Genomic DNA, 13673 nt, shown 5'->3' on the forward strand with positions numbered 1-13673 from the left:
ACGGTGTTATATATATATATATATATATATATATAGCACTAATTGCTCCGCCATTGTTTCCAATTTAACTCTTACACCCCGTCTGTGCCAAATAACACATTGAAGAGGCATGACAACATAGTCAAAAGTGATAATTGTAACGACAACAAAACACCTCCGCATTCTGCGGAAATTACTCTTGACAACCGACATCTGCACTGAAGTTACAGATATGTGATTGGGATGTTTTGGTGGATATAAAATAAAGTAGGGGGTAGATCAACAGCCAGGACGCATTCATGGCTTGACGGAAAGTTTATCTTTCCAGCAGGAATGAACAAACACAGATCTATCCACACGAGTGGAGATTTAAATAAACAATGTCTGCTCACATACAAACACATTCTGTCATGCACGTTTTGTCCAAACTTGAAAAAGAACCACGACTGACTGGTACATTATATACAGAAGGTTCCACCCTGGAGGATGGGATTTTGCTACATTCACACTGCAGAACGTTGAGATGACCTTGACCAGTTGTGTTACATTTTATAGCAACCTTCCTCCGTGAACGCACATCACCACCACATCACCAGGTACCCTTCCCTCAAACAATATACTGCAATTCTACACAAGTAATACACCCAACCGCAGCACTGATTATATTTGTTTGACCGGATTCCTAATAACGGCAAAGTGAAGTAACCGGGGCTAATCGTTGTAGCCGTCCTGTCATATTTCTTTCTAATGAAGTTGGACATCCTCCAGGTTTATGTTTCAGCTCTGCTGGCCCACGCAGCATCCAATGTGCCGCATCACCGTACTTCCACCACCGTGGCATTTTGCCCAAACATCACAAAGACACTCACGCACTCACAAAGAGACAGACTCAGCCATGGCCTGAAGACAGGGAAAAAGAGATTACATGATCCCCTCCAGCTTGTTTTGGTTTCAAATGAAGAGCTTCAGACGACTGACTGCCGAGGATTTCGAGACAAGTATTACATTTCCATTCAATTGTCGGCCAAACTTTCAGGGATTATTTTTGTATTGTGAGGCACCGAACGTGAAGTTGTCGCCATCTGAGGTTCAGCGCCGCTGGAAAACAAACATACTTTTAGATACTTCGATTCCAGTTGACCCTTTTAGCGTAATTTGAAGGATTTACTCTCTCGGTGCGACCAAGTTGGGAGCTGCTAAGGTTGTCAGTGCTCCTCATTTAAACATGATGTTCATGATGTATCATGGTCCACACCCTGGCCTGCAGCAATGCCCAAGTGGAGACGCAGCACTTGCAGTACGAGTCTCCTGTTTGACCATTGGAGAAAGTATTTACACCCTGAATGACTGCACACTCGGGGCCAACTTGGGCAAACCGGAGTTCACGGCGGGTTTTTATGTTCATAAGAGGCCCTGCTGGATTTGAAAAGCTTTGCTAGCAGCTGGAATCTTACACAGTTTGTGCTGAGCAGGAATTTCTGCAATCCAACTTTCTTTTCACTTTTTAGGATAAAATGAAATGTTGAGGGTTGACATGATGATCGGTGATGGTCGTAGAAAGGGATAAAAGCGTTTCATAAAAGCTGTGATTATTAAAAGCTGTTATTAGTTTCCACTTTGTCTGCAGGTGTTTCGGCGAGGATACTTGCATCACCATCCCTGACATCGAGGCAGTCGTGATGGTGCTGCAGCCCAGCGAGCCCAGAATAACCATCACTGGACTGAAAAGACAGAGTCTACCTGCTTCTGACCTCAGGGGTTCTGAGGGTATCGCACTATTCCAGGAGCTCCACATCATCAGCACAGTCACCAGAGTAGACGCTGCGACACAACACACGGGTAAGACGCAGTAACCACAAATGTCACATGTAGTTAGAATGTTGTATCCTGGTGGTAAACGCTGCCAAAGTTCCAGATAAAGAGCTTTAGTCCTAAAAGAAATTTGGGATGGCTCACAATGCTGGGTTTCAAAAGGCGTGGTAAAACTGCACCTCTGTGACATCACAAAGGCAAAGACTTCCTTATATGGGCGTGGCTGTAAGCCAGATAAGCACTCTGTGTTTACGTGCTAGCAAAGCCACATTTGTTTACAATTCCTAACGACCCCCCATCAGGCACAAGTGGTTGGAGTTCCTGATTCCCTACCAGCAAAACAAATGCATTTTAATCTGTCAACGCCATTTTACGATGGATTGTTTTGTGAACTTGGGCCAGTATGCAGCTGGACTAGCTGACATTTTCCAACGTTACTTGCTCGTGTGGACTGAACAAGCAATAAGTATCCATTTATCAGCACCCTAGCCGTGTTTATTTTGTCTAAGTCTTGGAGCAAAAGCGGACCAAAATGATCCACATTCGGTTAAATGCTGTAGAAAACGTAAAGCTACAATGCTAAAGCTGCTTAGCATTGAGAGACGTCTTGAAGTAACCTCTTTTCTTGAGAAACTTGGGACTGTCCAGTCTCTACTTCCGGATCGGATTCAGGATCCAACACATATGGCTGGATGTTAAAAGCCGAAATTTTATCAACACCTTTACCGTTTATCAACTCCGATAAAGCCAGAAGTCTTTCTATGCACCCGGCAGTGTGACCAACCACAGCAGAGTGGGCGTGCCTGGAGGCGGGCCATGTGTGGAATGCATTAAAACCGACTGTTTCCACGGGAACCATGGAATCCAAAGAATACAGCTGAATAGGTGCAGATTCCGGAAGACCCATAAAGCTTTGCGTGCTGGTTATTATGTGTAGCTGCTCTACAGGAGTCCACCACTCAATACAAAGGGCATAAAAATGAGCATAATAGGTGCCCTTTAAATCCGCGTGGTGACAGCTGTAACGGTTTTTTGATCCAACTGCAGACAAAAGTCTTCTTCTCCTCGGAAGTAAAATGCCGTTTAAGCTGAAGTCTTTCCCGTCCAGATACGCTAACGTAGCCATTATGTTGAGTCCATTGTCTGCAGCGGCGCCTTACAGGGTTCCCCTCTGGGTGTCTGTCCTCCACCTCCAGCGCACTAATTGTGTACTGATGACCTGAACACACCAGAATCCTCCGTGTCAGTCAAGTCCACCACTGACAAATGAGTGTTTAAACGGTCTTGTCCCTGACCACCGTGGCAGGAATATCCCGCCTTGGCTTGGCCCACAGCTAATTAGGAGGAGATTAGAGCGAGGGAGGTTTGAGTCCTCCATTGTGCATAATGCTGCGAAGGAAGCAGAGCGGAAAAGAGCAGCGCTTTCGGAGTTGGAGGAGTTCTTTCCGCTGGTGAAATGGAGACGGCAGCTGGGAGAAGTGATTAGCTGGAAGCTACGGAAAGAAAGAGTGAAGAGACAAAGTGTGGTGGACACACACGAGATGAAGATCCCTAATGAGCAGATTGTGTTCTCTCATGAGGCTTCAAGGATTGAAGAAATATATTTTTTTCTTTTTCAGCCTATGCAATGAGTCTTATTCATTTTCCTTTTGCTTGCTTTGTGTGTCCTTCATTTACTGCCGACGAGGCGCCGCTGCTTCATTCCCTTCTTCTATCACGCAGTATATTTTCTGGCTTCGTCTGATACTTTTTCTCAAGGCCACCTCAGGTCCTCGGTTTATTTAGTCAGTCATGATTGCGCCTGTTATGGAATCAGCGGCGGTTGTCGAGGGTGAGAGACGCAACATAAAAGTACAGACACAGTGGGTCTGAGTGGGAATGAGGCTGAACGTGCTGTTTGTCGTGATGTTACAAGAGGTTCCGGGGCTTGGAAGCGTGTGTCGAGTAATCGAGTGGGCACTTCAACGAAGCGTGTACCGAGGCTTGATTCATTGGGGGGAGGGGCCGGAATTGATGACGTCCGAAGCCTCGCTGCCCGGCTGTACCACGTGACGGCTTCGGGAAAAGGTGAAAACGATGTTTGCCTGTCACTCAGCGATATAAACCCCTCAGGCTTAAACATTCAAATTTTGTTTTGTGGTGAGAGTCAGTCGGTTGAGCGTGTGGATGGTGTTGGTCGATGGTTTGGTTACTATACGGTTACGTTAGTTTGGAGTTCAGAGAGAGAAGATATGGAGGCAGCTAGAAAGAGGAAATAGTGTGGAAACATTTTGACTCGATCAGTAAGCCAAATCAACACTATTAAGAGATGTTATGTTTGCATTTCCAAACCTGTATTTTCACTGTTTGTCATCGTTATTGAGAGGTGAAGTGCTTATTGTGTTTCAAGGAGTTGGGGTACAATAATAATAATAATAACACCTCATCCATGTTCAGGCATTAACGTGCCTTTCCTGAACATAAAGATGAAACTGGACCTTCACCCGTCCATGGTAAGGTTAATAGTACTACATTATAATATGAATATATTACAGTATTACCAACACAACCATGATGAAGCTAGCCATATCACATGATACATGGCATTTATGGACAAGAAAACATTCAGTATTTTATGTATACTGTATATTTTATCTTACACTTTGTAGATTCAATTTTTTGTAGTACATAATCATTTCCAAGAGCCAAAACAGATCATTATTCAATGCATCCCACATGAAGATCCATCCGCCTGTAATTGTATCCAAGGCCAGCAGGTGGTTTCGTGTGCACATGGAGCTCCAAGAAATGAATCCATTCTCAAACCAGTTGACTGAAATGGTTCCAAACCTCATGGGGCTTCATCTCGCCATCACTAGCTATTTGACAAAAAAAGGCTTTAGCCCAGCAACAAAACAAAAACGGGGGACGTATAGGCTAATTTGGCCACTGAGCTGTGGTTTCAACAAGATAAGAAGATCAACAAATGGACATGGGAGGTGTGGCGAGGACGCTGAGGACAGACCTGCGGCTGCTCCGTATCCAAGCTCTGGTCAGTCCAGATCCAGAACCAATAAAACCATGATCAGGTTGTAAATCAGACGTACATGGCGCGTAACATCCCATCCCCGAATGGTGAATCCACGTATCCATATCCAAGATGTTATTTTTGCACGTTACATACTTGACTGACAAATTAAAACCTTGGGAGAACAGAGCATCTCATCAGCCGTTGGTTCTGATTCCACATTTTCTGTAAAAATACCAGACGATTGTTGACGGTTTTAGTGCCAGGATTGAAGAGTGTGTCTCTTTTCTCAATGGTTCAATATGATTTTTTTTTTTTTTTGCGAAATAGCACACATGGTTTTCAGTAGTATCGTCATCTATCATCTATCAATCACCATCAGTAGTATTTGGCCAATTTAAACAATAAAATAAAAAATAACTGTACCTAATTTCTACTGGCAGCTTTACAAGCCCGTGTCCAAGTAGCCCAAGTAAATCAGGTACTGTGTACTAAAAAAGGGACTCATTTCTTTCCAAAGTCCACAAAAACCAGTTTGAAAATGTAAGCCAAATGTACAGTTTTCACGATTTTACTCCTGGAAAATAGAAATCTCACCTTGGTCTCACCCAAGCACTGCGGCATATGCTTAGACCAGACACTGTCAGGAACTAATGAGCTAGTCCGGAACCCAAGGTGCGGAGGCAGGAGGTTGAACCAAAATGTTAAACAGAAAGTTTCCTCCCAGTGTAAAGTGCAAAGCAACAGGTCAAATACGAAAATACGATTCATTAAATTGTCCAAAACACGACAACCAAAAAACAGTGTAGCAAAAGGGCATCCAGGCAAAAGGCAAGGAACAGAACGGAAAGGCTCATGAACAAAAAACACAGCTGACAAAAGGTCAGTGGGCGAAGCTCGGCTGCAGTAACAAAAAACTTGTGGCATAAACCCAAGTACTAGTACTCACAAGACTATGGTTAAAAGCCAGAAAAACTATTTGCCACTACACATAACTACCGGGTCCTTACATTATCCTTGAGCATGTTAAAGGATCTGCAACTATGATTGTGACAGTAATAACAAATCAGGTTTGTGTTTTTTTGTTCTCAATATTATGTATGACAGAATTTAGGGTTTTTATTGGTCGTCGATGTGTTCGGTTTACAGGATAAATTACTTAAGATTTAAGAGTCTTGAACCAGTCATGATGTGCTATATATATCACTATATTGACACTTACTATGGTACCCATTATGGCATTGGATGCTCATATCACCCAGTACTTTGGTATGAGGTGCATTATTAAAAAAAAAAAAAAAAAAAACTAAACTGTATTACGGAAAGCAGGAAGTGAACAAATGTAATAGTTACTGATTGTAAAAGTACCAAATGGAGGGGTAAGATTTAATAAGCTTTGCTTCTTCCTACTCCTTTTGGACATGTGGAACTGGGAACTGATTTGACAAAAATAAAAAAATGAAAAAAATTATTAAAAAAAAACCCTTAAACTATATTAGGGAAGCAGGAAGTGAACAAATAACAGTTACTGATTGTAAAAGTACCAGATAAAAGGGTAGGATTTAATAAGCTTTGCTTCTTCCTACTCCTTTTGGACATGTGGAACTGGGAACTGATTATGGGATGCATTCAATTGGAATCTGATGCATGTTCAAATGAAATAAAACCATTACCATTACCATTACCATTACCATTACCATTACCATTACCAAGTTCAGTATGACTTCCGACTTGCACTAAAATTTGTGATCGGAACGGAAGTCATTCATAACCGGATGACCACATGTACCTAAAATAAAGACAGCAGTCACACAAAGTGTGTCATCAAACTGCTTCACTCACTCTCACCTTATTCCCCTCGGCTTCATCTCTGCTCCCCCAACGACACACATACTCACACAAACACACACAACAAATACCACGAACACGGTACGCGTCTTTACGAGGCTGTTAAACCGGTATAGGTGCTTCACACGGTTGGGGGGAGCTGGATCAGGATGCAAGTACTTAGGAAGCAAAGTGAGAGGGCCAAGGATTGCAGTCTGAGGGGACTCGTTACCGCAGCAGCTCGTGGCGGTGTGTGGCGGCGGCGAGTAATTGGAGTCGATGACGAGCAGAAAGTGTGTTGTGATCTGTACTCTTGGAATTATGGCTCTCCAACGTTTGCAAGGACTTCTCTCAGGAGATCCTCGTGGAGTATGACAGAATCACATCATGTGACTGTTTTACAGTCTAGTCAATTACAGGTGATACTTCACATTGTGTGTGTGTGTGTTTATGTGTATGTGTGTGTGTGCAGCCCAAAGGCAAGGCATTCTGGAGGAGATCATCCACAACTTGGACTACTGCGACATCCTGGTGTTGGGAGACGAGCTGGAACCCGAGCAGGAGTCCCTCCAACTGCAGTCCAGCATCCTGCTTGGGAAACACCTGGACGCCACCAACTCCACATCTGGCATGTCCATATATGGTTAGTTGCTATGGTAACGCCAATCTTTGTAGCAGGACAGGTTGTGGTTTTTACTCTGGTTCAGTTCCACTGAGCGATGACTCTAAAGTTGATGTGGTCTACAATAATATGAGTTGATTATTTATCACATGTACAATGTACAGTGTAATGATGGTACATGGGATTCCATTCACTGATTCAAGTACTTATTGGAATTAAATACTATAATTATATTATAATTAATTCATTGAAATGAACCACGTAAAAGCACATGCACAAGTAAAATAACTTGGAAAACAAGCAAACCTTCACTTTTGATTGATTGATTGATCCACGAGTCACATCTACAGCAGTCATTTAGTCTGGCGATTCTCAACTACGTGGGTCGCCGAGTCCTTTTCAGGACCCCTGGGCTAAAAACTAAATCATGTAATGTCCTGATATCCATGAATGCATCTGGCATTCTTGTCTGTGCTATTTGCTTCTATGCCATCAGAAGGTGGAAGCCATGTTTAGTATGGGCAACTTTGTCAAGTTTGAGTCTCCGAGGAAGGAACCTGAGTGGGAACTTTTTGAGTTGACATTTTTTTTTCAGTTTTGGTCACTGTTTGTCATTTATGGGGGATGGTGGTTATGATTTGTTCATGACCCGCATCTACAACCATGGAGTGAAGTAGTGAGTCTCGAGTCAGGCAGGAAGGAGAGTTGATTTGGTAATGGTAATGGAAATGGTAATGGTAATGGTAATGGTTTTATTTCTGTTACATTTGTTCACTTCCTGCTTTCCATAATACAGTTTAAGGCAAGGCAAGTTTGAGGCAAGTACTTTTTTCTGCAGGGCTAGTACTTGTATACAAATATATGTATACAAATTCCCAAAGTAAATGACTTCACGGAAACGAGTAGCCGTGATTAATGATTGACACATCTCTAGTACAGTGTCATGTGATTCTGCATTGAGCCCATCCTCTTGGAAAGCAGTGGGCAGCCACTGAATGCGGGTCGTAAGTCAGCATCTTGTTTGTGAAGCATCCTTGAGTGTGATTGGACGCCACAGCAGTGACTGGAATAGAGGAAGCAGCATTCAAACCCCCCTGTTACTGCCGCCCCCCCCCCCCAAAAAACAGCTTCCGGAGATGAAGCCCCCGCTCTGTCAATGCCTTTTGAGCTCTTGGTGATGAAGTCTGCTCGATGATACAATCTCGTGTTCTATCTCAAGCAAGCTGACAGCGGCGCAGTTTCTTCGTTTTGTCCGTGGGCTTTCCCTCGGCAAGATGAAAAGAAAAACAAAAAGCTCTCAGCTACTTTGGCCCTACTTCTGTTGATTCCTGTCTTTGTCGTTCCAGGTGTGGACTCCATGACTAACTATGAAGAGGTCATCCGAGGCGTGCGTTACTACAACTGGCAACCTGCACGGTTGACAGAGAGAACGTTTCGCCTCACGTGCTCCGAGCTTAACGGACGCTACACCAGCAATGAGTTTAACTTGGAGGTCAGTGGAAGGTCAATGATACTGATCATTCATGCTAGCAGCCACCATCCGCGCACTCAAGTAGCAAAAGTCATATTTAGTTAGAAAACAATGGTACATTATGCTAACATGTGAAGAGTTAAGCTAAGTTAGGCTCTGACCTAACTTTCATTTGTGCCATGCAAGGCGACGCCTATATTTAAGTTTGGCCACGGACAAACCGCTTGAAATCATAAACTATAAATGCACAAAGTCCTAATAATTGCTTCCTTCTTTGCTAGCTATTGATTTTAGCCAAAAATCAATAAAGCACCGGTTTTAAAAGCAGCGGTTGGGAGATCATGTTTGACAGAATGTGACATTTAGAATAACAAATGGCCACAATGATTTTTTTAATTATTTGACCTTTTGTTGATTTTCTTGGTTGCCTAGGTCAGGTTTCAAAGTGCCAACAACATTCATTTCAATTAGCGACTTTAGGCACTACCTTGCGGTGAAAAAGACACAACTTTCTCTTCTTTTGGGCTCATCTTTGTCCTTTTTTGGCAAATTCCAGCCTGACTTGGAGTATTTAGTGGAGTTGGCGTCTTCTGGTGTAGCCATTGTACTTTTGTTCAAGAAGTACTGCTACCTGCCGGAAGTATCTGATGTCGCTAACTGTTGTTTTAAGGTCATTCCGTCATCATCGGATGTTTTCCTTGAGCTACCTGTCGTCTGTCACTTAGGACATCAGGGGTTACTTCCTTGTTAGGACCTTCCAAATGGTTGTGCTCCTATGACTAATGTTTTGTTCCGTGGTTCTCAATGATCATCAGACAGCTATCTGGTTTTCATGTTGTTTTCACCTCTAAATCACTATCACTCACATACTGCACAGCCATTAGTCTGCTAACCTGCATTCATGTCAAGCTTTGTACCCACATCCATCTGGATCATGAGTGCCTGGTTTATGTATGAAAACGGTTGTTTATGCCACTCCTTTAAGATTAAGATAAGATACAAATTTCCCCACTGAGGGACGAATAAATGCATATCTTAATCTTAATCCTTTAACTCAGACAGGGATTGCTTGTATTTATTTTATTTATTTTTCATATATTTTTACCAAATTGTTTCTTTTTATCGTTACCTTTTTATCGTAAACTTTTGTTTGTGCTGGCAGGCTTTCCGCTCTTCTCTCCAATCTGGACGGTTAATGTGGTTGATTGCTGCATGCGGTATATCGTGTTGTGTTGCTGGGTACGCCAACTCCGCATGCATTGATGCACAAATGAATTTCCTAACGCATAAATACAATTCTTAAGTCGGTGAAAATGTATCCTACCCCATCTGAAATCAGTGCTATTTCTTGGTTGAATAAGCAATGCAACACCTCGGACACACCTGGGCTAGTTCAACAAAAGTCCAGATCCAGATGTAAAAACCCAGAAATAAATGTTGGGATGTTGCTCTCACGTCTCATACTTATTGTTTGATGACAAACCCAACACCGTAAGAATAAAGCAATGAAAGTCAGAGCCAAATACTTTCACTCGTATTCAATTTAGAGACATTTTCATTCATGGAAATTGTTGTCTTCGTCCTTGAAATGTTCCAGTTCCCTGAAAGATTTGGTGTTGTTTTTTTGCCCGGAACTAAAATATTCTTTCTTTCACTAGGTGAGCATCATTCACAGTTCAGAGGTCAGAGAACACGCCAGTCACACGGCGGTTTCACCTCAGTACATGCAGTTAGTCCACAATCCATCCATGATTCATGAACTCTACCCTGGGCACAACTCAGGTAAGACAACACAGCGGATGCGTACTTCACTGACTCCATGTTTTTACTTTGCTTCAGTCCTTTGCGATCTTGTTATTTTCCCGTTACGTCCTGAATGACAACACCACAAAAAATATTCTATATGGTGCTTAGTTTCAAGCGCAACAAGAGACAAATGTCAAACAAGTGACATCCTCAAAGTGAAGTTTTATTTCATTCCACAATGTTAACTTCTCTCTCTAGATACCATATTTTAGATACCATATATGAATTATAATGGAGGCAGTCAGAGCTTGGAATGTTGGAAACTATATTAGTTATATTAATATTTACACTATCCTGACCTTGACCTTGACCCTCATTTTGTTGTTTGGTATACACATGTTGAAATATAGCTCAAATAGTCTAAATATCTGCTGCAAGAATGTTTATTTTTTTAATGCGGCAATATCATAAATATTCCCTCTCATCAGAAAAAAAAATATATATCAGAAAATGTTGGAAATTGCTTGGCAGAACACGAGTAGAGGAAATGTGGGAAGCGAAAAGAACAAGCACAAAGACATTCAATTATTTTTCTGAAGACTGCGTCACGGCAGTAAAATGATCCTAAGAAGATATTTTACTGGCTGCCGACCCCCCACCCCGCCCCACTCCACCCCCCGAGGTTAACATGGGGAAACCCGTTTGGGTTTCCAGTTTGTTTACCAGACGACTGCCGTCATGAAACGGAAAGCGTAGAAGTTCATGTGAGCTTCTGAAGTAAGGAGAACATGGCGAGACATTGGTCTTACTCCACCACACTCCACACTCGCTTGAATTATTCATCACAGCCCGACGGATTCCACTTTGTAGTGCAGATAGCAGGGTGCTGGGAGAGAGAAATAAAAGGTCACAAATTGGGCCACAGTGGGCGGCGACTTGCTGACATCTGAAGTGTATTTAGCCAAGATCCTCATTAGCACATTAGCTTATTAGCGGCTATTTCAGCGGCTAGGAAATCACAGGCTTACCTCCAAATGTGAACATAATCGGATCTGAGATGCCGGGTAACAGCAACTGCATGGATTTCCTTTCGGTTCAAACTGCCGCCATCATAAAAGCCTTCAGTTTGTAAAAGTACATAAAAGTAAGACAAAATAAAAGTTGGCGTTCTTTGTTGATGCCTGTGGGATACCGACTTTGGAAAATAATTGCAGAGGTTGGCCATGGAGTAAATCGTTAAGAGTAAGTCCAGACTATCTAAATGTTGTCGCTGCACAGTAGAGTTAATCAAAGATTAATGACAATCTAATTAATCTATTTGGTATTGGATTATAGACGTAGACATAGACTTCCTTTATTGAGTGAAATTGCCAACAAAATGTCGTTGCCTGGCTCCTGTGTAATAATAAATAATAAATAATAAATAATAAATAATAAATAATAAATAATAAATAATAAATAATAAATAATAAATAATAAATAATAAATAATAAATAATAAATAATAAATAATAAATAATAATGTGGAGAATAAATAGATGACATCAAATATGAACAATGTACAGTGTACAAATAATTTAAATAATTTAGAATAAATAATAATAATAATTTTGGTTGTGCGTGTGGGCAGGTAGAGGGGCTTATTTGGGGCTTATTATCTTTTTTTTATTTAAAAATATGAGTGCCAGTCTCAATGGTGAAAATGTCCCTGTGTATCCATGAGTAATATGTTTCTGTTTGTGTTATCTATTATTATCTGTATGTTATCATATTTATTTGGTCCGTCTAGGTGCTTCAGATGAATGACTTGAGAAAATAATCATACGTAGGTTGCTGGTGTTGACATATTGAATTGTGGGTATTTGCACATGCGGATTGTTTCATGGCAACGCAGCGGTTGAATATGGGTCACTTGACACGTTTGTGTAAATGAAATTGGTGCTAACTAAATTGGTGCTGCGTCAACGCACAAAAGTGTGTCTGTCGGGAGGCAGCTTTCGCACACATTTGCTACATTGTTTTTGCTTTGTGCTGTTAAAAAAATCATATTCAACAAAGCTGCTTACGCAATAGGATAAATACACGCTTTCAGCACAGTAAAATTGTACTCTTAGTTGTGTTCATGCTGGCCATTAATCAATATCCTTTCAGGTACATTCCATTTACATACATTTCATTGGCTCATGCGGGAGTGTCCAATTCCTTGCCCCCAAGGACTATTTTATTTTATTTATTTTATTTCATAGTATGCTGATACGGCTGCATGGTGGCTGAGTGGGACCTGAGCTCGATTCCACGCTCGGCCATCTCTGTGTGGAGTTTGCATGTTCTCCCCGTGCATGCGTGGGTTTTCTCCGGGTACTCCGGTTTCCTCCCACATTCCAAAAACATGCTAGGTTAATTAGCCACTCCAAATTGTCCATAGGTATGAATGTGAGTGTGAATGGTTGTTTGTCTATATGTGCCCTGGGATTGGCTGGCCACCAGTCCAGTGTGGACAGACAGCTGGGATAGGCTCCAGCATACCCCTGCCCTTGTGAGGATAAGCGGTAGAAAATGAATGAATGAATGAATGAATGAATGAATGAATGAATGAATGAATGAATGAATGAATGAATGAATGAATGAATGAATGAATGAGTATGTTGATACAAAAACATTTTTAAAATTGGCACCCAGACTTCAGACACCCTTGGTTTAAGCCATTGATTGCCTATTGATTATCAATATAATGTATGGCAACCAGGACAAAGACATATTCTTTGCTACGTCCAAGGACGACAAGGACAAATATATATTATGTGAAATTGTGATTTAAACAATAAAAAAAGAAAAAGAAAATAATAAAAAACATTCAAATAAATTCATAGATTCATTATTAGGAACTACGCTAAGAATGAAATCAAATTCCCAATGTATACAAAGCTTCATTTGTGATTGGCCGTCGTTTCAACCTCATATCAGTGAGACAAGAACCTGATCATTTAGTTCCTTTCCACCTCTTCCTGTTAATGATGACATTAGCTCTCTTACATGTACATAACATGACGTGTATGTTAACCAAGGCGCAGCAACGTTGTTATTGTAGAAGCTAACATAGCATAGGCACAGGGCCTCGGAAAAGTTCGTAAATGGTGTGTGTAAATCCTCGTGTAGTTGAAGGTTGTGGCAATAAGCTGAAAAGTTGGTCAACTTTGACGTTGTCCACAC

The 13673-nt window shown here is 41.6% G+C and overlaps 1 protein-coding gene across 1 annotated transcript in view; it reads left to right on the forward strand.

Annotated features, from left to right (window-relative positions):
- The window catches only part of LOC131135103 (calsyntenin-2-like), a 184010-nt gene that overhangs the window by 165067 nt on the left and 5270 nt on the right, over positions 1-13673 (forward strand). Inside the window, exons 12-15 of the mRNA XM_058080975.2 lie at positions 1607-1818; positions 7098-7268; positions 8594-8739; positions 10377-10500. Of these exons, the coding sequence (XP_057936958.2) occupies positions 1607-1818; positions 7098-7268; positions 8594-8739; positions 10377-10500 (653 nt within the window). The remainder of the gene's footprint in view (positions 1-1606; positions 1819-7097; positions 7269-8593; positions 8740-10376; positions 10501-13673) is intronic.

This window comes from Doryrhamphus excisus, linkage group LG8 (genome assembly GCF_037039965.1).
Source record: "Doryrhamphus excisus strain RoL-2023G ecotype Guam linkage group LG8, RoL_Dexc_Guam_v1.1, whole genome shotgun sequence".
NCBI classification, from domain to species: Eukaryota; Metazoa; Chordata; class Actinopteri; order Syngnathiformes; family Syngnathidae; genus Doryrhamphus; species Doryrhamphus excisus.